Here is a 25,706-nt window from a genome sequence, read left to right on the forward strand (position 1 = left end):
AGGAATATGGCAGTGGCACTTGATCATTTTCTTTGCAGCAGCATTCATACTGATAGTGCTCAGTAATCAGTGTCATGTTGTTTTCAACCATAGAATCCTCATGCTCTATTAACTCTGGTGGTAGGAAAATGGCTGTTGGCAATTTTCCATCATGTCAGTGCTCTTAGTATTTACGTTAGAAACAGTATTTATGAAGGCAACAAAAGTATTTCTTGTTTTTTCCTCTCTCCAGATATTTTGGTGTTGAGAGTTAGAATGTTATTTTCTCTGTTTGTCTACTGTTTATATACTGTAGAGGATGCATATACAGTACTGCCCCTGTTACCTAGAGTAACAGAAACCTGAGCTCATTTCAGTCTGTGTCCTGGTATGAGCCATACAGCTCCCTGTTCAAATTCCCACATAAGACTGAAACTGAGAAAAAAAAGTTTATCTTTAGAAAGAAACTTTGTGAAAGATTTTTTTTTCTTGTTTAATACTGTGCAGGATTCATAATGATCTGTCCAGGTATTATTTTAAAAGAAAGGCATTGTTCCTGTGCAGATCGATACAACCTAGATGATGCACAATTCATCCTCAATGGGCGATTGCATTCATTTTTCATTTTAACATTGAATCATTTGATATACTTTGAAATAACAAAGCAATGATCTATGGACTGGGGGTATCAAAACTGAAAGAAATTTAATAGTATGCATGTCAAATAAAATCAACAGATTTCTGTTTTATTTTCTTAAACAATAAACTAGCTATCACCCAGTGTCAAGGATCAGTTGCTTGAAAACATAGCAAAGTTTTTCTTTCTATATTTCTGCATATTCTCTCTTCTTACCTTCCCCAGCTTCCTCTCCCACATCTTTTTCCCTCTTAGATCCTCTCATATTCACATTGCATTAAACATCTGCTGTATGTATCAAATACCCTGAGAATCCATCCATTGTTTCTGTCAGTTAATGTTAAATAACACTTTGTACAGCAATAAGAAGCAGCAAAAAACCCAGCAATAAACTGCTGTGTGGTAGTGATTTCTCCTCAGGGTCTGCAACAAGCCATTTGATTTGACCGGAATAACGACAAACAATTTTAGACCTTTGCATTAACTCTGCAGGCCAGCGTCCGTGTGGGTTAAGTGCCAAGCTTACAGAAGGGTAGTGGTGGTATAGTCCTGGGGATAAAAACTGGTGGGTGCCAGAATAAGCGTCTGGCTGAACAGAAACATTAATCAAAGATTTTCTGTGAGGGCCTCATCCAGGTTATTTGTGGCTTCTGTGCCTTTGAATACTTCATGTGCACTGAGATAAGACAGAAGAATACTATTAAGTTTAAAGACAGCTAATATAGGGTATTTAGGTCATAACTGCCAAAATTGAAATACTGAATTGTTTTAGTTTTCAGGAAACATGCACTTAGTATTTTCTGAAAATTGGGTGTTTCAAAGTGTCTCAAACATTGGCTTGAAAGAGCTTTTACCAACCCTGGGATGTTTGGGTTTTTTGGTGTGTCATCCCATTGTGTCATTCCCCTGCCTGCCTCCTCCCTCCCCTCATAATTTTTAAGAGGATGATTGTATATAAAGAAGTCACTTTTTAATAAAGAAGTCATTGTTCTGGTTTTCCAAAACAAACTTCTCTGACATATACTAATCAAATAGTGCAGAAAAAAAATAAAAATCAGCAGCTAATTTAGATATTTCTTATAAGTACCATTATCAGTAGTTCTTTATCAGTAGAAAATTTGGATATTTCTTACAATAACTACTGTTTGACTTTATGTTTTTATGAGATCTGTCATTTTTTGTATTTGGTTTGTTCCTTAAAATCTGCATAAATCACGAAATGGTATTGTGCTACAGGAAAGTATCTTCTACTTAGTAAAACAAATTACTTTGATTAAGGAATCTGAGTTGCAGAAATATATACCCTTCTGGTAAACAGTTCTTTTTTTTTATTCTATTGGTAGAGTAGCATTCATTTAGGAAATTGCACAAGGCTTTGGAGAGATTTAATAAAGCTATTGATTGCATTATGCAGAACTGGGAGAGGGCAAAAAACATAGTTCTGGCATGACTTAAATAAAATTATACTAGTCCATGCTTCCTCTTAATTTGTTGAATTTGTTGTCAAAAAAAAGTGGAAATTCTGGGAGCAAGACACCTGCACCAATATCCTGAAGAAAGAAGTGAATAAAAATAAGATTAGGACAGGCACATAGATAAATTCAAATTATTCTTGTAGTGTCATGTTTGTAATGAAAGTAAGAGAAAAACATGGAGTTCATGGAGTGGACAGTTCATCCCTGCATGCCTGCTGGGTTTATGAAGGAAAATACATGTGTGAAGATGCTTGACAAAAATTTCTTATCTCTCACTCTATGTTCTAATTTATAAATTGCAGTGTTTCAGGGGTCTCAGATATTTATTTGGGAGACTTCTCACATATGCTTACAGAAAATTTGCAGAAATAATTTGTACGTTTGTTCTTTCCTCCCCCCCCCTCCCCCCCCCCAGTGCTTTTTGACTTCCACCATAAGTATTAGAAATTTCATACTGGAAATGTATGTTCTGGAGTATCTAGCTCTTGGTTACATTTCAACCAGCAGCTAAAACAAATAGGATTGCAGTACAAAATGTTGATAAGAGTTGATGTGAATATCTGCTGTTTATTCACACACTCGTATTTATATGTCTAGTGAGGGTGTTAAACCAATATCCTTGTCTAGCTTTAAATATAGTGGAATCACAGTTCTGAAGAAGATGCTTTGATGTTTGCAAAAGAGTAGGATGGTAAAGAGGGGGAAAAGACCCCACAAATTCATGCATTCATTCTCTGCATGAGAGAGCTGAATCATTTTGCGTTTAATCCTTTTCTGTTCTATCCTTGCTCTTATTTAAAGTAAGAATGATGTTCCCTGTTTGTGCTTTGGGGAGTATAATGGTTTTTAACAGAACCTAGAAGATACCTTGACTGAATGGCAAAGATTGGAAAACTGTGTCTTTTGTGCAAATTGCACAGATACTAAGTTCGTAGGTAAAAAAAAACTCCATCAAATTTGTATTTGCTTTTTGCACAACTTATTTAGGAAATTGCTAATTTCTGTTTTTCACTTTGATGATAACTTGCTGATGATGGCAGAGGATTATATTTTGAGGTAAGCTCAAACAGTTTTGATGCCTTAATTAAATGTTTGGAAATAAAACAAGCTGTTGAACTATGTACAATTTTTGTAACTTAATTTCTTTTTCACAAAAATCACACAGAAATAGATTTTTTAGAAACCCAAATGCTGTCCTTGTATTCAAATAATTGTATCAGTATAGCATGTTAGTGTGAAGCTCCAACACATTTTTGTCTTGTGAATTTTATTTTAGCCATATAATTTTTACTTGTTGGTCATGAATTTAGTCTCTGTGAAGGCCAGGAGGTGGAAACCCTTTATTATTCCAGCACTACATGGAACTCTGCACTGCTGTATCAGGAAATATCAAGTAACAGTTTTATGATGCATGAGGATATTATTCTCTGCAAGCAATAACACACATTTCTATTTCCCCAGCAATATCCACATAATCAAACATTCACAAGTGCTTTACAAAGAATTTAATTAAATAGTGTGCAGAGTGACTGGATGCAGCATGTACACAAGCTGTTATATATTCTGTAGTTTCCATTTTGCAGTTAGTGCAGAACACTTCCGTGCAGTAATATGTGTGAATGATATTTTCATCCAAATGTGCATTATCACTCCTCCCTTTGTACCTTACTCCTTGAAAATGACACCAAAACCTTAACGGATGTCACCTCTAGGATCACAGGATACCTTGCTCAGGGCTCTAATGGTGGGATAAACAGGAAAATACAAATTCTCATGAGACTTGAACATCACCCATTGTTCCTCTGAAATCAAAGGTTTATTACTCCACAGAGAAAGACAGAGATTATTGTGTCTTTTACCACAAAACTAGATGTGTTTGGAATTTTACTTAAAGGTAGTAGAAATTTTTGAAGCCAGCCACTGAACTATTAACATCAAGACTTGGATATTCAGAATTAAGATGTGGACAGTAAGAAGGAAAAAAAAAAATTGTGATGATGAGAATTTTCAGAGACCATTCTGTCAGTCAGTGGAGATTAAGAAAGTCTCTTTGGCATTAAAGTGTAATGTATCCGACCCTGCACTAGAAAATGGTAGTGTGCTCATATTCACTCAACATTATTGGTATGCTCATGTCACCTGCAGGGATTATCATTCTGGAAACTGACAGGGTTATCTAATATGTTTTGTTTTCTCTCTTCAGAAAAGCCCTTTCAGCAGTAGCCGGTGCGTGAAAGGACTTTTCAGGCTTGCAGAGAAATGGGGCTGTGTTGGATGAAAGTGATTTAAAATATCCCTCTGTGGTTGCCTACCTGCAAGGCAGTTATCTGTCCATCAGTTTGGAAGGTTTTATTGGTGTGTCAGTGCTGTAAAGTATCAGTCCAAACTACCAATGCCACAAATAATGAAAGACAGCCAATAATTAGCCTGTAAATATGTTCAGTGGGAGACCTCACCCTTGTTTCTGAGTTCCACAAGAGTTATTCCAGTTTATTACTGGATGACACTGACAAAATCTATCCATTTAGACTGGAAAGAAAGCTACAGATCAAACCAAAAGAGAATAAAGAGATTGTAAGAATTAGTGAAAAATAGGGATCTGGTTTTACTTTCGTGCTAGATCTGTTCTGTGTTTGAAGGGAAATGCTGAAAATTTAAGTGGGGTGAATAAGAACTGTATTTACCTTCTGAAGACACCTTTTGGAGGAAAGTTTCCTTGGTGTAGGAGAAGCTATGGCTTTCTTTACAGAGTTGAGAATGGGAGATATCCCTGTTTAATATTAATGAAAACTTGCCATTAATGTCAATGATTCTACCCAGTAATGTCTGTGTCTTTCCCCCACCATCCCTATTCCTTCTTTGTATAGCAGACAGGAGCTTTTCATTTTGCATGTCATTTATAACAAATTGCAGTTATTCTAAAAAAATAGTACAGTTCAAGCTTCAACTGAAGAAAAAAGGAAAGCATGTAGTTTTGAATTTCCTCACATGCCTAATCTTGAACACCATGTTTTGGGTTTTACATTATTTTCTTTAATTAGGTTCATGTTCCAGTGTTTGCTTTTCTATAAAATATTTATTCTTTAGCATATGAAGTGTGTCTGTGATTTCAATATTTTCTGCATATATTTGGAAGTAGCTGATAGACTTGCCTTGCATTCACTAGGAGGCTGGTATTTTTATGCTTCTTGAAGCAGGCCCTTTTTAGGAATGGCAGAATATGCCCAAATTCTCATTTCTCAGTATTTCAGTGGCAATTTCCTGTGAATCTTGGAGAACTCCTACAGCCTGATTGTTCTCCAAGGCAATTCCAGCACGCACATTGGCAAGACGAAACAGACAAACCTAGAGAGGTGTCAGTGCTATAAGGCAATTTAGAGCATTATTTATAACAATTAGGTCAGAATTTCACTCGTTCATGTTAGGAAGTCACACAGTGAAGGACCACCTAGACAGACTTGTGTTAACTGCCAATGAGCTAGCTTTGGAAGCAGAAGTAGTATAGGCAAATGAGATAGGAATGTGGCAGCTGGACTCATTAATTGAGAAGTCCAGTTAATTAGTTTGACTGGAGTGAGCACCATGCTGATGTCACATTGTAGCTTCCAAAATTCTGTCTGATTTGTTCACAGGTTGTACTGGGTTTCTAATAGACAAACAAGTTTTTTTCTGGACTCTTTCAGATGTTTTTTGCTGTGAAGCAGAATTGTGTATTGGTTCATTCCCTATGGAAATTTACTATAATTTTAGATTTCTTTCCAGACCAGTAGTCAATTTAATTCCTTTTCAGTCTTCTGCAGTAAGATTTTTCTAAGACATGTGTTGAGTTGTTCAACCTCCTGGCACTGTGAGAGATTCCTTGGTGCTTTTGTATTTGCTTGATGAAGGACTGTCCCATCTTGTTCCTAATATTTTCTCACTTACTACAAAATACAAAACTCAAATTGCCTTAGGTTTCATATGGTTCTGTTGTTCCAGCTGGCAGGGCTGAGAGATGGCTATCAGCAGCCTTGCTCCCAGAGGATGTGTGCTAGCAACAGTGCACACTGGAAGATGCCTTGTTTAGAAACAACTGGGGATTCTGAACAATTTGCCATTTTTCTTGATGTTGTGAAACAGTATTTCTTCGGTGCACCCCTATATGTCAGTCATTACATACAGTCTGATGTGTAAGATGTTCATAAAGGAGTTGCTCTAATGAAAAGATAAAAAATTCTTGTAGTAAGAGTCTGTGTTACTGTGCTGATATAGTATAGTAGACATGAGAAGCAGCATTAAACAGAAGTAAAAGTAGCAGAAGCAGAAGTAAATCAACAAGGTGTTGTAAATAAGCTGGATTCCGTATAGAAAGCTTCATTAGAAATACTAAGTACTGTATTATATCAATAGCATGGTAATAATTTCTGAGCAGAGAATGGCATAAGGTAAAAATGAATATTCTATTAATATTTCTTAAGAGATATTACTAGAGAGCCTATTTTTGTTGTTTTTTGTTTTGACCGTTTTTTTCTTCCCATGTATGTTATTTAAAATGCTTTTAGTGATGGTTTATGGTCCTTCTTACAACAGCTCTTCAGCACAGTAGCTCTCACAAGAAGTTAACATATATTTTTTCTATTTCTAGATCTGTTGGCTGTGCCTAAGCATCCATATGCTGCTATGGAAAACTGGGGACTGAGTGTTTTCGTGGAGCAAAGGATACTGCTAGATCCAAGCATTTCTTCTATTTTATACCTACTGGATGTCACCATGGTCATTGTACATGAGCTGTGTCATCAGGTACAAGAGTTGTTCACATATTTGATATTAATGTCAGAAACCATGTGCTCCTTTTCAGAACTGAAAATGAATTTGTATTGTACATATGGATGGTTGTGATTTCTATTGTAACTGGAATCCATATAACACTGTAAGACATATCCCTACAATGCAAAAACTATGAAGACTCAAAATGGGGATAGAAGAGAAAATTGGTAGGAATGAACAGCTTTCCTGTGTCATATTCTTTGTGTTTGTGTGTCAGTGATTTGTTACTGGTATGTAGAATAAACATGTTGATAGCAGATTCAGGCTAAGTTTCACATTCATGCCAAAAAATGTTTTGGCTGAAGTCAGTTTGATAGTAGTCTATGCCTTCTGTTGTATGTACACATATCCTTTTCTTTTTCTTCTCAGTTTTTTCCCCAGTTTGGGCTTGATCTTCTCTGTTCACTATTGGTGGATAAGCCAGTCTTTATGTGTGCAGAAACTATTGTGTCAGTAAGAAAACGTAAAATAATAAACCCATATTACAATTTATTTTACTTTTTCCCCATCTTCTTATCTCAAGCTAAACACATTACAAGTGTTAGTAATATTGAATTGAATGCAGATGTTATTGAAGAAATTTGCTACAGGGGCAGGAAACGCTTTCTTGCACTCATAAGAGGCATAATCATAGCCTTCAGGTTAAAATGAATGAAATCCTACTGTGTAATCACCATGGCTTACATTTGTGACTTTACACAGTATTCTTTAAAAGCAATGTAAATTCTTAACACTTTCTGCAAATAAAAAGTACCATGTAAAAGGCAGCCATTGTAGTGGCGTTCTGGCAGATGAACCTGAAAATAATGTTTGGTTCATGTTTGTATTTCACATTAAATTGGTTGATGAATATGAAGTCCTCAACTAAAACATGACATTTTTATTGAAAGTTACTGCTGGTTTGATCTTGATGCTATCATCTGATTTTGCTATAAGCTCTTCACTGTGCAGTACAATAGAGTAGTACACAGTTCAGCTAGAAAAATTACAGTGCCTTAGGAATCATGTGTGGAAAACATACATTAGGCCATCAAGTCCCAGCTCCTGTGAGTATTAAATTTTTCCATCTGCAGTGCTGGGTTCAGTGCTCCTGATTACAGGGCTATATGGCTTCCCTTAAAACCTTTTGATTAAATCTGAGAATAAATAACTTTTTCCAAGTGTTCAGCTTAAGTCTTGTTTTTTCTGAAGTCGTTTTATTACTTCCAGGTATTCTTTGCTCTGCTTTGATAATTTCCTCTGCTTCCAGAGCAATTTGCACTTCAGATGTGGGCAATTATCACATCTGTAACTGGCCAAGTTTGTTTATTTGATTCTTATAGGCACTGAAGCCTTTCTGCATTGTTCTGGGAATTTTAGAGGACCATGAAGTGGACAAAAACTATACCTGAATTTATTTTAGGGCAGAAATACGATGACTGTAAAGTGCACTTAAGTGACCTTAAAATTGCAGATGAGAAAGTTTACTTGATGTCCGTGTTGATATTGCTTCCTGTGCTGTTTGGTTCATTTAAAGTAACTTCCTCTATTCCTGTTACTGCTGTTTCTGTTTCAGTGCCATGCAGATTAGGTCTTTGCTCAAGTCAAAATTCAAGTGAGAGAAACATTTTTTCTACTCTTTTGGGTGCAGAGTTGAGTCATACAGAATATGGATTATTCACCTGCAAGTAAAGTTTAAAGGGAGAAGCACTCAAAAAATATGACCTAAAATCCATTGTTAGCACCTCCATCACATTGTCTTTATTGAGACCTTTTTTCTACCTTTATTTTACCATACTCAGAAGCCCCTCAAGGAACTCTAAACTATGCTCTATTAGCTGAAAGTGTACTGAACCAAGACCAGGTAGGGTCCAGTATAACTTGCTTCTGCTTTTTAATTGTTATTTATTCACTGCATTTTTCCATTGTGTTTTGCTGCTCATTATATCACCTGTTAGCCTGTGGTGACACGTGAATATTCTTCCCGTTCACTCATTTTTACTCAGAGTAACAAAAATTAACCAAAATCTCTGTGGTGCAAGCAAAACTAGAAACCACATCTCCAGTTTTACTTTTTATTTTATTTATTTATTTTTTTTTAGATTTCAGGGAAGGGGAAATGGAACTCCTCTGAAATATGTGGGGTTTTTTTTTTTTTTTTTTTTTTTTTTTTTTTTTTTTTTTTTTTTAAGAACTGTGTCATGGTCCAGTTTCCCTGACTTTAAACTCATGACTTTAAAATTTATGGAGCATATCTGAGCATGTAGTGAACTGATCTGTATGAGAAGCCTGTTACGTAGAGTAATACAGCAATTGCTTTGCTAATGTTGTTTCCAAGATTAGAGCAATCAGATTAATATTAAAAATCCAGATTGTTGCCTTTAGATTTGACTGTTTAAAAATTGTAATTACCAAACCTGCTCTGTATTAATGCTTGAGCACACTGCTCAGGACAGATAGAAAATCAGAGATAGCACTGCAAAAGGACAAATTGAGTGGTTGCTAAAATACAAGTAAAAAGTGTCTAAGAAAGGATTTCATGTTCAGTTTCATCTCAGCTTTTCATGTTTAGGTACATGTTCTAGGAGAGATGCGTGGAAGTTACTTCGGTAGTTTTGGTTCAGTAATTTTGTAGGGTGCTATTTTTTGATATTTTGGCTTTATCTTTCTTTAACTTTATCTTTTAGAATATTTAGTTTATGTAATAATAAAAACAAAATTGATCATATGAGTGTTTTGACGTAAAAGCTTGTCCTCTGAGTTCCAAGCCATGAGTTGGTCAAAACACATGAGTTTCTACCAGCTTTATTTTCTAGCTTGAAATAATTACCATAATTTATTAAAATAATTCTGTTAAGGTAGTAATCAGTTTTATTTGCATATTATATATCAGTTCCACCTACAGCCTTTGAAGAAAGAGTAATTTGAATTTATGCATCATGATTTTTTGTGATAGTTTTCCCACCTGAGCACAAAACGTGGTGTGACAGATTGAGTTACAGAGGCATGAAAGCAGAAAGAAAATTAAAAACTTCTAAATCAACATTTTTTTAATAATCTATAAGAAAAATATAGGAAAGGATGTCCTTTCAGTGTATTTGTAAATTAAGTACTTTCTGCATATCAGGTTGAACATGATACCTGAGGGAGATGAGAAATTTATTTGATCAATACATTTCAAAAGGAAGTGATGGTCTTCACTACAGGCAAATAGAGCCTACAGTAAAATACTCAAATAAATAAATAAATAAATAAATGAATAAATAAATTAAACTTTACTTACAGTTTTCCTTTGAGACATGTAACACCTAGGAAGATAATAGCATCTTTCTGCTGGAAAATTTGGTTTACTTGCTTACAGCCTCTGGGTACTGCTCTGTCTCTGACATCCATAACTCTCTTTGATACTGTTCAAAAGTAGTTAAGCAAATTCCCTACATTTCCATGCTGATATCACATACTGGTTTAATGCCTTAAAACATTTATTCCTCTAGGTGGATAATTAAACAAATAATTTTAATTGTATCATTAATAAATTAATCCAGAAAACTCGAAGAGGAGTAGAAGAAATTCTCTTTTGTAGCAACATAAATTAATGTTATTAATTCAAATTTCAGGATGAAGTATTGTGAACCTGACCACCTTTAGTTTTTTAAAATCTCTCTAGCTAGTCATAGTTCAAAATGACAGTTTTACCACTGGTTTAATATTTGTTCTGCAGTATACCTTCAATTCAGGAAATAAACTATGCTGTTATGTTTAGTCATTAAAAATCATATTAGCAACCTACTCTACTATGAATTTAACTTCCATACTTCTTAGTGTATGAAAGTTCTATTCATTCTGAAAATGTGTAAGCTATACAAATATATTTCCAGCACTTCTTTGTATTTTCAGTTAATTGTTAAGATCAGATTCTATGGTTAGTGACCCTGTAGAGAGTTAATTTATTGATACCCTTTACCTATATTATACATACCGAGTGTGCATTAAGCTTAGCTTCACATAATATATGAATATGACTTCTATCAACATCATCTTTTCTCTTTAAATTCTTAGGCTGATTGTCAGTGACACTCATTGCCACATTTTTCTTCATTTTTTTAATTCGAATTCTGCTTGCTGAACCTTATGTGTCCATCTGGTAATTTTCCAGCTAGTCTGTTCTTTGAAGCTCTGGTATTCACATCACTGTGGATCCTCATTGCAGCACTGATCCTTCTGTGGTGTCATTCTCACTCCACAAGGACATGCACAGAAGTGACAGCTTTCATTCAAGTCCCAGACAAAGCCTTTAAACACGCCAGCTGTCATGAAATCAAACTGCTTGTGGACCAACTCTGCTTTCATTCATTCCTTACTCTCATTACAGTTCAGCATCAGTTCCTCTGTGCTGACCTGAGTCTTTCCCTCTAGAATACTTAATGCTCCCTCTCTGTATTTTTAGATCTTGCTTACACATGAAAGCTCAAAATTATCTCTGTCAATTATAATTAATTTTTATAAATATTAAGAGAAAACTGGCAGATAATGTTACTTAAACAAAGTTTTGGTATTTATTTGGCAGAAGAGTGGCTGCGGAGAGTGTGAAATAGGTTTCATAATATTGTCAATGTTTCTGTTCTTGCCACTGTTGTAACATTATTTAGCTTACACGTTATAATCATTTAAATAATTTAAATAATTATTGGGGTCATCCATCAGCAGATGATGTCTGATTTCCTGTGTATTCTTGTTCTCATCTGTTTCCCAGTCCTGTACTGTGAGATTTATCTATAGAGGTCTTAGTGAGCAGAGTATGTAATGGTGTGTTCTTCCCTAACCCTCATGCCCTTCTCATCTTTTCAGTTGATGATCTTTATTTACTTGTGGAGTTGATGGAACTTAGTTATCCTTGAAATTTCTGTCCTTCTTGCAAAATTACATTGAAATTAGTGGGGATATTGAAGAATCATCTGGAGGAAATGGGAAAGCAGGCAGCTCAAGCAGGATTCCTTTGCATTTACAGAGGTGGGGTGTGCTGTTTCAGATACCTCTGCTTCTGGTTGCTATTTGCAAAGGCTACAGATGTCCTTTCAGTCATGTATGAAATTTCCTAGGCCTTTGTGAGTATCTCACACACCCTAGTATCTTCTCTAAATGGCATCAACTACCTGCTTTTAGCCATCCCAGTTCTACCCACAGAGAGCTGGCATTATTGTATAAAACTGCTTTCTTTAAGAAACCTGCCAAGGAGAGGAGCATCAGTAGTATTGTAAATCTTAGTGGGCAGAGAGTAGGGAGAAAGAAAGGCTGAAATTTAGGTCTGGGGTGGAGAATGTCTTCCCATTCTCACATATATGTTTTTCAATATTCACACTATGCATCATGAAATTTCCAGGTAATAGATCAGATTGAGTTAGAAGCCTTTTTCTGTCCAGTTTGTAAGTTAGTCTGTTGAACCTAGGTGAGCATCCACTTCAGACAACTGAAGCTGACACTGTGAATACTGTCCTCGATGCTTCTTTTGCCCCACTTGCTCTTTTCTAATGTTTTACTTCATTAACTTGTGCATCTTGTAATGTTGAATTAATTAGCACCGGAAAAATACAATTAGTGAATTTCAGTGCATGGTAAATACTGCTGTTTTATGTGTGGAAAATGTGTTTGTCTGAGTAAAATATATGCAAACATGATTTCCTAAAGGTTGTAAAAGTTGTTAATTTGAAATTTTTGTTTTTCTAGTGGTTTGGTGACCTTGTGACTCCAGTTTGGTGGGAGGATGTGTGGTTGAAAGAAGGTTTTGCTCACTATTTTGAATTTGTTGGGACAGACTACCTCTACCCAGGGTGGAACATGGTAAGTTCTATTTTGTTAATGTGGAGGCTCCACAGAAAAGTTTCTCTTCTGTCATACTCCTCTTTCTGTTATAGACAGGGCCTGCTGAAAAGTACCAAATGATGCATGCCAGTATCAGATGTCAAATGAAGCAAAATCACTAGGTGTGAAATAATTTGACAGCATTCCAAAAGTGTAATATGCAATTTATTGCAAAAGTAATAATGTCATGTCTATCGTAACCCAGCATTAAAATAGCTACTAACTCTGCTTAGAAATATTTTGGATTAAAACAGTTATGATTTAACATGGATTATTTTTTAAAACATTAAGAACATTTGATTTTATCCACAAGATAAATTGGAAAGAAATATTTGGTTAAAACATTCTATAAAACTGAGCGTATTTTTTCCCACAGTATTCTGTCCTCCCTAAATATTCTCTTTTTATCTTCCTGGTATTGTTTGTCTAGAGTAAATGCTAAATTAGCATGGGTTACATAAATTGAGAATTTATAATTTGGGATGATTTGTAGCTGTACACAGTTGGACATTCTTTTTCAAAAAGTGTGCAAATACTGGAGCTCTCTGAGGGAACTGGGAATTCTGTGCTGACATTATTTTGGAGTCCTTCTGTTATCTCTCTTATTTTTTCTTACAAATATAATATAACCAGATTACAGCAATTCATATAAACTGGAATCTGTCTAGGCACAATATGATATGAGACTTCAGTACAAGGAAATTATATATGAGACCATGTTGAAGATTTCTATAGAGATGTTAATGTCCATTGGAGGCATGTTTATATTTGCTAATCTTTTGTGCTTATTTATGTTTTTATTATGTGGCAAAATATTTATTATAGATCATGATTGTCTGACAGAGATTTGTTGGGGCTTGGATGTTTTGCTTAAACTCTTAAAAACTAATATCTGAGGGTTTTTTTCATTTCTGTGTGCTTTCTTGAGTGTATTTATCCCATTAACTTTTGTGTGCCATAAAATGAAGATGCTATAATTACGAGTTAAAGCTAAGTTTAAAAAAAAATAGTTGTATATATGTTACTCTTGAGTTAGTTGTGCTTCTTGAGAAATTTGAATTCTTTGTAGTATTTAATTTTTTCTTTCAGGTGTCAATTTTGGTTTATAATTGCATTATGAAAAGGAAAACAAATCTTTATTTGAGCTGACAACTGTCTTACATAGGTAGGCTTGTTGGGTTTGCCTGGCTTTGGCTATATTAGAACTCATGCTATTCATCTTTATAAAGAACATAACCTGAATTACAATTTAATGATTTTGATTATGAATGCAATGAAATCTGGCAGGCCTTTGTGATTTTAGCATAGTGAAGTGTCATAAATGACAACATTTATACACTGAATTTTATCTTCAAATCATCAGTCATTTGTTCTTCACATAGTCAGTCTAACAAATTCAGAATAACTTTGCCTTAGAAGTCATTTGGAATATAGTATACTTGCTTGAAATTTCTGTGGAATGAATATAATGCTCACTGTTATGCAAATAACATGCCCATCATATGAAATCTTGACATCTTAGCCGAATACAAGCAAAAAGAGTGGATTTAACAAGGGATAGGAGTTAAACTGGGAAATTAGAAATTAGCTTACTAAAAACTTTTTATCTCATTCTTTTTTGGATAAATGTAGAAGCAGAAGACAGGTTGTCCATTCCATTTGTTTGGAAGTGCAGCTTGGGCAATATGGATACATCTGAAAAAATGACCTCTATCCACAGCTTTCTCTAAGTTTTTGGATATTTATAGGCTACTTTCACCATTAAGGCTTATAAACCACCAAAGTTTTGATATGACTTGTCTGAAGATGCTTTTCTTTATCAGAGCTGAGCATTTTTCAGTGTTCATCTTATGTGGCATTCACAGCCTTGTTATGGCTGAACTTGAGACTTTTGAGAAGAGCTCTCTGTTAGGCACATCACACCATTATTACTAAAACCAACAGCACCAAGTTCTGCATAAAACAGGGATCCATGGTTTTTGTCTGAAACCCATTTCTTGGCTTTTTCTTCTTCTCTAGGTTCTTTAGCTTTCTTAAATACTTCCTCCCCCTACCATTTTTAATTTTATCAGTTTTTCTTCAGTTGTCTCATAGACTCTTTCACAGCTGGAAAGATGAATAGATAACAGTGCCAACCTCTGTGGATCTTCAACACTTCATTGAATATTCCAGCACTTCTGGAATTTCTTGTGTTGTCCAAAAGGCATGTACTGCTATGCTTACCATGCTTGCATAATCTTAATGAGAAAGGAAATCTACTAAACCCTTGCTATCCTTATGTCCAGGATCCTCTGGCTGAGGTCACTTGGTCTGTTCAGCCTGGAGGAGAGCAGACTGAAGACATCATGGCAGTCAACAGCTTCCTCATAAGAGGAAGAGGAGGGGCAGGTACTGGTGGGTGTGTGATGTCCAAAGCCGAGGGAACAGTCTGAAGTTGTGTCAGGGGAGGTTTAGGTTAGGTATTAGGAGAAGATTTTTCACCAAAGGGTGGATGGGCACTGGAACAGGCTCCCCAGGGAAGTGGTTAAGCATCAAACCTGTGAGCTGAAGAAGTGTTTGGACAATGCTCTTGGGCACATGGTGTGACTCTTAATGGTGGTCCTGTGCAGGGTCAGGAGTTGGATTCAGTGATCTTTGTGCATCTCTTCCAACTCAGCTTATTTTGTGATTAAAATTTTGGGTGACAAACAGAATGAAGAGGCATTCTGATTGAAGGTATCTTTAATTCATTGTAGTTAATGTAGAATACATCAGAACTTCCTGAAGGAAGGGAATGAAATTTTGCTGGTTTTAAAGCAGGAAGATGAGCTTTCTGTGCTGAGATCCTTAATAGTTATCCCACTGTCTTAATATCCTTTTTCAAAGCTAAGTCGTTTCAGATTAAAGCTGGAAATTCTAATTTCCTTCCTTTAGCTAAAAAAATAAGTCCCTGCATGTTACTTGTTACCTTGTGAAGGTGAAAATTTAACGTTTAATTTTGCAGGAAATCTCTTTCTGATACACAGTCATTGGACATTTGTCATGGGAAGGAATTCACCATCCTTCCAATTTCAGCCTCTTGCCTTTCCTATTCCCCAAAATTAAGACTTTTTGAAATTCTTATTCTGAGATGCCTCAAATTCTTAGTGCTAGATCTCATTCTTAAAGATCTGGGAAGTTTAAACTGTTGTTTCTGTGTTGTCAGGATGATTTTTAAAAGAAAATTGTCTTTGCAAATTGTTCCTCTGAGATCAGGGAATTTCACTTGATCATGTGTACTCAGAATAGTCATCTGCATATGAATTCCCTGGCTGCTGCTATTTCATGAGTTAGAAAAAGATGAGATTTCTGTATGAGAGGCTTACCATATGGTTGTCTCTCCATGCCATCAAAAAGCAACCTCAGCTGGATGTGAGTTCTTGAGCTGTAAGATCTTACGACCAATACAAGGTCATCTCACCTCTATGGAAGGGGCCTTTGCTAGTTTTAGGATCAGAGAAAAGAGGAAATTACAGTGGAAAACTCCATGCTGGTAATTTCCACTTCAGAGCTCTGTCTTCTCATCTGCTGTTCTCACCTTCCTCCTTTCAGAGGCGTGTTTGCAGCTGTGCATTCCATCTTCCTCTTGGCTTATTTTGCTCATATCCTGAAGTCCTTTGCATGTGGCTTTGTAAAGGAAGGAAGGAAAGAATTCAGCTGAGGCTTGCAAATCCAGGAATTTATTGGCTGATCTTTTCTCTCCTTATTTTCTGGTAGAAGGAACCATCATTTGTTTGTCCTTGAATGTCTCTGGTGTTGGGGGAGGTTTTGAGGACTATGACAGCAGGAATTACTGGCATGTAATTTGCCCTTACATCCATCAAATGAGCATCAAATACTTCAGCAGTCAGTACCTGGCTTAGTGCTGAGAAAGCATTTTACAGAGTCCAGCTGCCTTCTCTCTTTTCTTTATTATATGAAAGTTAGCTTTGCTGACAACTTTACTGGCTGAGTCAAGGTGTAGCACATCAGCAATAGCTTTGAATCCTGTGTCTTCTTGATCCATTAATGCCTTGGGATAGGATTTCCCACGTTCTTATTTGCTTACTACTTTTATAATTAAGGATGGTCATATCTGCCAGAATTTTTCTTTCTCTTAAATTAAGAACTTTGTACCTGTATAGAAGGGTATCTTCCTCCTTCCTAAAGTGAGCTGTGCTTTCTTTACACTCTTAGGTTCCACAGTCTGGGTAATCCTGCCATTGCTACAGACAGTTGAAAATACTATGAGGTTGCATATGAATGTGTCTGTATCATAATAAGTAAGAAATAGATAAATGATCTTTGTTGCCCATCTTTCTCATTGACTTGACTGGAATAAGGAGTGTATTCAGCCACTAGACACACACATACCTTTAATGTGCTTTGCCTCACATGCCTCCTAATGTCTTTGCCTCCATCAGTAAAGATTTCCAAAGCATTGTTTGACTCATAGAAAACCCAGAAAAATCATTATAAGTTTTGAAGTAGACTTAAGATACGGACCTTTTTGATTTATTTCATTATTATTTTGGCATTTCAGACCTGAGCTATAGCCTACTTGATCCTTCTAACCCAACATAAATATCATGCTGGCTCAGCATTGAGGGAGATTCAGCCTCTCATTTTTTAAAAACTACTTTCATCTTTTCTTTTTTGGTTAAAGGCTCCCCATGCTGGTGTAAAGTAAGCCTTTAATTAATACCACATGGAGTGTTTTTCCTCCAGTAACTGCTCAGTGGAGTGAATCCTTATATGATTTTTTGTTTTAACTTGACTATGGGGGAAGCTTTCAGTGTAAAATTAACAAGAATCTCATGTATAATTGACTTTGCCAGGAAAAAAAGAGATTGTAGAGGCAAGGTGCAAGATCTTCTGTTTCCTAATTACTAGCCCTTTTTTTGTAGTATACCAGGTAAGAAATCTTTATAAATTTTGCTTATAACTAAAAAGTAAATGCCCATTTCTACATTTTCTTCCTAAAGACAGGCTTGCAATTTTTTAATGCTCTGGCAAGTAGATTAATATAGGGAATTATTTTGTTTAAGTAGTTAGCTCTTAAGTTAGAGATCAGACATAAGTGAATATCAACATTTAGATGAGACAGTTATTCAAGAGATCAAGTATGGGTTTGGGGAATGTCTACCTTCATGTCATTTTCTGTTCATCTTGAGACAGCAGTTTAAATGACATTATGATGAGAGCTTTGGAGTCATGTGAGTTCAAACCTTCTGAGTTCAGGGTTTAGATGAAACTTTAGTTTCAGAAAAAGACTTCACTCAGCTGGCTGAATTTCAAATAATTTTGAATCAGTAGACACTTCATCTTCAGTAAAGATGAGGTAGAAACTTTGAAGGAACTTTTGCCTCAAAATAAGGACTCATTACAGGGTTGCCCTGCTGAAACAAGAACATGCATTTAATATGGAAATATAGTTGATAAGGGAAATTCAGTAGAAAAATTTAGTTGTGTTTTTGAGGGCATTCTTAACTGAAAGACCACTTCTCAAATTTTCAGCAATCCTGAATGTGCTAACACTTTATTTTAAAGTTGTGACAGTGTGCAGTTACTTGGAGGACAAACTGGTAAGTAATTTTTGGAGTGTCTGCAAAACATCTTTGGTTCCTTCAGGACTTAGCTTGCTGAATTTCCTCGCTTTCAGGTTGAAGCACAGTCTAGGTGTGTAACACCTGAAAAGTTCATGGATGGTAACCTCTGACAGTTGTTGTTGGAAGTTGGCTCAGTATACTAACCACATCATAAAGCCACTTTTCATTTAAGTATTATTTACTGTTTCTTGAATGGAGGTAATTTTCCTTTACAGATTTCCTCTGTGGTGTTTGAATTAGAGGATAAGCTTCATAGTTGGTTGCCTAATATTTTAAAATGCTCTGAAGACAAATGCATGAGGAAACGTCTCAGTTCATCTGTTGGCTGATGACTCTATTTCAGGGAAGGCAACTACATACATGGTGGCAAAACATAATCTTGGAGAGTGAAATTAGCCTTTATTTTTACAAAGTGCTAGTGGTCTGTATGTGCTGTTTCCTTTGTTAATGCTCCCTTTTTTGTACTACATCCTCTCATTTTGTGGGCATACATTTGGCAAATTGCCTTTGGTGTGCAACCAAATCAAAGCTGTATCTGATAAACAGTGGAGAAAGGAAACAGAAGCTGAAGTAGCTGGCTGAATTACTTAAGAACTCCAAATCAGCTATCCATCTGCTTGGCAATGTAAGCAGGTGGTCATGATTGAAAAGAAAATATATATCCAATTCTCCTTCCCTATATTCAGACCTGTTGGTCTTCCTTAACTATGAATTGTTAGGACATCTACCTTGTTTTGTAACACCAATAGTTGTCAGTCAGTGTGAAAATTTCTCAATAAATTCTGCAAGATCTTTGACAGAAAATGCAGAAAAGAGGGTTATGAAGGCAGATATGGAACTATTACATGATGTGGAGCTGATAAATGTAGAATGTGTTACAGGCCTCCTTCAGCAAATTATACACATAATTGAAGCACACATCAGAGATGTAAATGAAAAAAAACCCAAACAGTTTGTAAATTGCTCAAGGTATTTACAAAAGGTTACTGTTGGAAAGCGAGAAAGAAATGTTGCTTTCATTTGCAAGTACTCAGGAGACTTCCTGTGCTATGACAACTTAGGATTTGTAAGCATGTAGACAGAAAGAACTTCATTTTGGCTCTCAGTGAATCTTATCTGGCCTTAATGTATTCTACTAAACCTTAGATTTCCTCATAGGGTATATTCCTCTGTTTTTTATGTTTCACCCTGTAATATATTTTGTTAGAACTCGACTGTTGGTAGTGTATATGCTGTTGTTCTTTGATTGCTTTCAAAATTTGCCCACTTCTTTTTCCCCTAGGGTGTGCTTTCCCTGTAAACCCAAATATTGTGTCTTGCAAATACTTGTTCTCTTAGCCATGAAAGATCACTCATCTTCTTTGTTTTCTTGATGGCTAGTAAAGCTCTTGTGGAGATGGTATTTTCAGAAAATTTGTCAGGAGAGTCACTTGCAGATTTGCACGCCAATGTTAAGCTTTATTCATGTAGATTTCGCAGCCCATAAAGTGCTCAAATGACTGTCCCAGAACAAAGGCAATGCCTTTAATATTGGGGCCTTTGATCTCTTTGGCGTACTAATTATCAGTCTGGGCTTTCATTATGCAGATTCTTTAATTCATTTCTTTTTTCTTTCATTTTAGTTCTTTTCCCTGGTATTTCATATTAATTTTTAGAAATTATTTTCATGTGACTGTCTTTAAGTATTACATTATTTTCATGGAACTTTCACTCTTAAATTATACCTCAATATGATGTTGTAGGATCACCAGCAGCAACCCATCCCCATTACATCATTGTTATCCTGTTATACACAAAAAATTTTACTTGAAGGTGAATGCTTCTTGATGATAACAGTCTTTTTTGCCAAAAATGTTATTTCACAATTGCCTTCTTTCCATTTAGAGGTAGACTAGTTACATGTTGGGCACCCTGGTGGAGATTTCTACATGAAGAGTGACCACTATCTCTCTTTTTCCCAAGAACAAGGTGAATTTGAGCGTTGGCTAAGGAGGAAGATAGGGAGTAGAGGAGCTTTCTCTTTGTCTTTAAAGTGAGGCACAGATTTGTGTGGAAGCAGCTGTGTCCTTATTTCAGACTCACCTTGTGCTGCTGTGATACCCTTCCTGCTCAGAGCCTGGGCCTGTGTTAGCACTGCCCTTGCACGTGGCTACTGACTTCCCAAGCAAGGCTGCAAAACTCACCTGAAGCCCTCTTTTCCTCACAGGTGGATCACTGTCTTCCTCTTTTTTCTTGTGGTTGAACTCTCTCTGGGAAGGGTCATCTTGTACAGCATTTTGTCATTATTTCAATGTGTAGCTACAAACCTGACAGCTATCATGTTGCCGGCTTGCTGGTCTCATTAAGCACATTCCAAGATTGATTTCCTTTACAATTTCTATCCTGAGTGTTTCTTTACTCCTGTAGGTGTCAGTTAAAACAGATCAATTCCACTGTATGCACAGGGTAAAATAACTAGGGAATAGAAAGCCCTTCTTCCATCAGTATAAGCAGTTTGGTCACAGGTATTGACCTTTCCCCCTTAATGTGATATTAGGACTTCAAGAGCTGAAATAGTGTTTTGTCAACATAATTAAGACAGTTTCTTTCTGCACTTCTGCTTCTTGTTGCCTCTTCATGCTGCAAGCCCCTTGTCAACCAGCAGTCTATCTGTGCCTCCCTTCAATTATATTTGAGTCTCCTTCTCCAGTCTGTTCTCAGGGGCTTTTTAGTAAAGGGAAAGGCTGGGAATGTTATGGAAATCCTTTTAGTTCAGTAAATTTAGCTTTATAGGTCAGAAGCCTTCTTAATTCCCAGTAAATTGGTGGGAATTAAACCTAAAAAATGTAGGTTTGCATTTTTGGAGGCGTATTAAGTATTCCATTTGTATCTCAGTCTGACAGACCACCATAAATTTCAAGAAAGACTTTTCAGCTATAGTAACTTGAATGATCATGAATCTGAAGTTCTCCTTTTCAGTCCTTCAGGACATAACCAAAGAAACAAACAGAAACCCAAAATGTAGCCTGTTCTTCTTGTAGTTTTCTTCTTACAGCTTCACTCTGTTTGCTGCATGTTGATTTTCTTGATTCTCTTCTGTATTTAAGGTATCAAATTGTGATTATCCAGGGTTCTTTTAATGGGTTAATTCCAAACAGTTCCAATTCACTCACACAACTGTTTGCCTTCTGGGATCCAACCTGAACTTGGAGACAGGTCTGTGTGTTCACACTTGTATGTGTTACATGTCATACATTTGATGAAACTGGGGCTTTATTAGTGACTGATAGAGAATGTAAGTAAGGTGTAGCTAAAATATCTACAATTTTTACACCTCAGCAGTTTCTCCCTGAGTAGGACTGTCATTATAATTGTTTCTCTACACTTTTATCCCATTAAAAAAGGACAGTTACTAACTGCTTTTGCCTGAGAAAATTGGGAAATTACCAATGATATGAAAAAGACCTTACTTTTTGTTTTACAATCCCTACCTCATGCAGCCAGATGAGAACACTAAGAGTGTGTAGGTAATTGGCTTTCCTGCACCCTGTGTTTTTAATTGCCTGGATATGCAGTCAGCTCAGGGTACATTTCTTGTGCTCTAATGAATTTTAACATAAAGGTTTATTTCTAGGTGGATCAGCATTGGAAGAGCTTTTCAGCTGTCTTATAAAAATAATTAGAAGTAACACATTGATACCAAAACCTTGCCACCCAGGAAATTAAACATATAATTTATTATGTAATTGTGTGCATATTTTACCTGAGAACATGAAGGTGGCTTTTGAAAAAAATGCAGCATTTCTCAGAGTTTCTTTATATCATGGCACTAGGTTGACGTTGATTCAGGAATTGTTAAAATTTAGATAAAGTTTGAAATATGTCATTTCAGGTGAAAAAGCTTATTTTAACCTTATGTAATTTTAAATTCACTCCTTGCATTTATTAGTGACTTGAAAAAGCAAGTAAAAAAGCTCTTCTTTTCTGACATAGTGTTTTGGATAAAAGATCAACATGAACGCAATATGTGGAGTTTTAAGGGCATGTCATTTCTCAGCTGAAAAAGCCCCATCTCGTTGTACTGTTCAAATGAGTGCAGCACAATGCATAGAGTACACATGAACATTTCATTAATGTTGCTGCCAGAGTAAATAGGCAGCAGTTTTGAAATACCTCTGCTATCCATATTTATAGAAGGTATTGAAACAAATGTATATGTTGGATGTTGTTTGGGTTTGTACCTGCCTCTGATGTAGCTGTGACTTTGACTATGTCATTCAACTACATGTAGCTCTTTTCCCACTCATGAAGAGAGATAATAATGGTTTCCTTCAGATGGAAGTTACAAAGTTTGTAGATGGCTTGAGCTCTTGAGGAGGAAGGATTTCTATTGTAGAGTTATGAAAGACAGTGCAAGCATCTGCTGTGACTTCTGTGAGCTCTCTTCATTGTCCTGTCCCACACTGATCTGCTATGTGAACTTGTCACTAAGAGCCAAGTAACTTAAACTTCACTAAATAAAAAAGTAATAATTATATTTACCCATCTTTGTATAATAATTGTGTACCTGCATATGCAAAGAACTCGAGGACTTGTAGCATCTGTTTTGTGATTGAAGATTTTGCCACTTTGCCTCTCTCCCCACCCCTTGTAAGTATGTATGAGTATTCATAATTGCAATTCCAGTCTGCACATATGGATACATTTTTATTCATTTAATGCTCTTTAATTTCAGTCAAGTTTCATTGCAGCAAAGCATCTTAAGTCTGAATCTGTTCCAAATACCTGTTCAAGATTGTAGGAGGTCATGGTGGTTTACATTCAAAGCACAAGGTCTGATTTTAGTCAACTGCCTCTGGTAACTGTGCACCATTTCTATATTTCTGTAAATATGTATTTGTCTGTGATACTACTGCATATGCTGTATTTCAGGAAAAGCAGAGATTTCTGACAGATGTCCTACATGAAGTGATGTTGCTGGATGGGTTGGCCAGTTCACATCCAGTATCCCAGGAAGTGCAACAAGCCTCAGACATTGACAGGGTGTTTGACTGGATTGCCTATAAAAAGGTGAGACTAAGCTTATTTATATGATACAGATATGTCAGTAGTGATAAGATCATGTTCCATCTGTAAAATTGTAAAACTGCACATTGTAAACTAATCTGTGTGGAATGCATTTGGAATATTCTACAGTGATTATAGTCAATTAAATTCAACATTTCAGGTGTTACTAAATGTTATAAACCAACCTGGGAGCCTGTCAGAATTCTGTAAGATGATTTAGGGCTTTTCATTACTATTTATTTTGTGATAGGGTCTGAATTGTGTTAGGTGTTTTAAAAGCAGAAGGATATGTAGTTTTTGTCCTACTGAAACTCCCTAGAAAACTTACCAAGAGCTAAATTTAAATGTAAAGTTTTTTCAATGCATGAGAGTTTTTCTGTCAGCTAGTGAAAACTCTGAAGTCATTGATGAACAGTAAGAGTGGAGAAACTGCCTTCTGGTGTGGTGAAGGAATATGTATTAAATTCAAGCAATTTTAAATAGCTTTTCAATGATTCAGAAGTCTTTTGGCCAGTTTCTGGATTCAACAGCTTCTGTGCAGAAGTGAGAGGGTTTCCCTTCCTGTGTAGCATGACTGGGCTTGCTGTTAGCACACAGCCTGAAAGCTGGTGTTCCCCATCATACCACATGCTTGTTCTCTGCTACAGGCTATGACATATAAAACTGTGCCTGAGTATCATGGGCAAATGTGTTTGCTGTGTGACATAGTGGCTGCTGCCTTCCTGTACAGGAGCTCTCTGATGGTGATTCAGTTTCAAGTCTTTTGACTGTACCTTTTGTCTCTAATAGTCTTCTGCATCATTTTCTGCCTAACATCACACTGTAGCAAGGCAACATAGAACAGACTTGGTGACTGAACCTGCAATTTATCCAGTGCTCATTAAGGACTGAAAAAGGGGTGTTATCCTCTCTTGTAGTCAGAAGTTATTCCTAGATCTCAATAACTTCACCTTGGTCCTCTTCCCTGAAAGGATCATATGCCTTTAAGGATGGGCAAATGAGAGTATGTGTGTGGGTATATGTGACTGTGTAATAGGTACCTATTATGTAATATAAAACCACAAAATACCTAGGAAAAGGTTTTAAAATGCTGTAGTTGCTTAAGAGCCCAAGTAACATTTTCAAAAATCCCTTAGCTATCTTGGAAAATATTGCTGTAGGTCAATTAAGCTGTAACAGCCAGCAGCTTTTAATATACTGAATATTCCCATTGTTTAAATCTTTCAATCACATGGTTTCTGGTGATAGCTAGACCTGGGTAGGTTCAGAGGCTTATCTCACATAAGTATCTTCATATTTCAATCTAATTATTTTTTGTAATTTATACAGTTACTGTCTTACAGGTAACTGCAGTACATGACAATGTTATGAACGCTCTGCAACCATCAAGTAATTTTCATTTACATTGAAATGACAAATAGGACAATAGGACATGTCTGTATACTGATAACTATTTTATGCAGGCTAATAGGATCAGTCTGTTTTATGTGGAGATTACAGTACAATCTTTGTCTTGTATCTATCTGTGTAAATATTCCTTTTTCAGTTTAACAGTGGCCATGCCTGGTGGATACAGCAGCACCTCTCCGCTTAGCTGCTCTGGTGGCCAGTTCTCCTGAGTCTTAGGTGACATTGGATGTGCTCATATCAGGGCATGATCCTGTAGATTTTGAGGCCAGTTACCAGATCTAGCAAACTATCTTAGGGGATGGTAGTTGAGAAATTTACTTACACACCTTCATAGGTGAGGAGATTAAAATAAGCACTCTTTCACCTTTGAAGTCTTTTTTTTCCTGTCTGGTAATTCGTCTGTCTGCTGTTCTCTACAGCTGTTCATCCTTCCGGTTTAAGATACAAGCTTAATTGTTTAATAGGAAGCATATAATTTTAATTAACAGCATACAAGCCTGTTGTTTAATAGGAAGCAACTTTCCTGACTTACTTTGTAGCTGTTCTTTTCAATGTTTCTGTACCTTCCATGAAACACCTGACACTGTTCCTTCTGAGGAGAAATTAGAGCAAATTTAACGTGTCTTACATCTGACATTACTTCTTTCCTACCAAATCTTGTATGCATGCATGCATTGCTTACACTAAAAATCTATGCTATGGAAATAAGCTCATTTATTAGATATTCAGAATAGACCCTATTCCTCTAGCTCTCTAGTGTCTGACAATATAAATAGTGTGGTGAATAGTATTTCAGTAAAATACAAACTGTAAAGTTACACTGAAGGCTTTCACCTGGTCAGGTATGTGCTCAAATATTTTCTGGTGCCACAAAGCCCTTGATACACAATAGGCCCTGCTGGAAGGAAA

General features: G+C 36.1%; 1 protein-coding gene across 3 annotated transcripts in view; it reads left to right on the forward strand.

Annotated features, from left to right (window-relative positions):
• The window catches only part of TRHDE (thyrotropin releasing hormone degrading enzyme), a 204,623-nt gene that overhangs the window by 72,403 nt on the left and 106,514 nt on the right, over positions 1–25,706 (forward strand). For all 3 annotated transcript variants that reach the window (XR_013773960.1, XM_079303633.1, XM_079303632.1), the window contains 3 exons: positions 6,716–6,870; positions 12,601–12,714; positions 23,253–23,390. Coding sequence is in view for 2 of the 3 variants with exons in the window: in XM_079303633.1 (XP_079159759.1) it covers positions 6,716–6,870; positions 12,601–12,714; positions 23,253–23,390 (407 nt within the window). In the remaining variant the exon portion in view is untranslated. The remainder of the gene's footprint in view (positions 1–6,715; positions 6,871–12,600; positions 12,715–23,252; positions 23,391–25,706) is intronic.

The sequence above is a fragment of the Erithacus rubecula genome (assembly GCF_903797595.1).
Source record: "Erithacus rubecula genome assembly, chromosome: 4".
NCBI lineage: Eukaryota > Metazoa > Chordata > Aves > Passeriformes > Muscicapidae > Erithacus > Erithacus rubecula.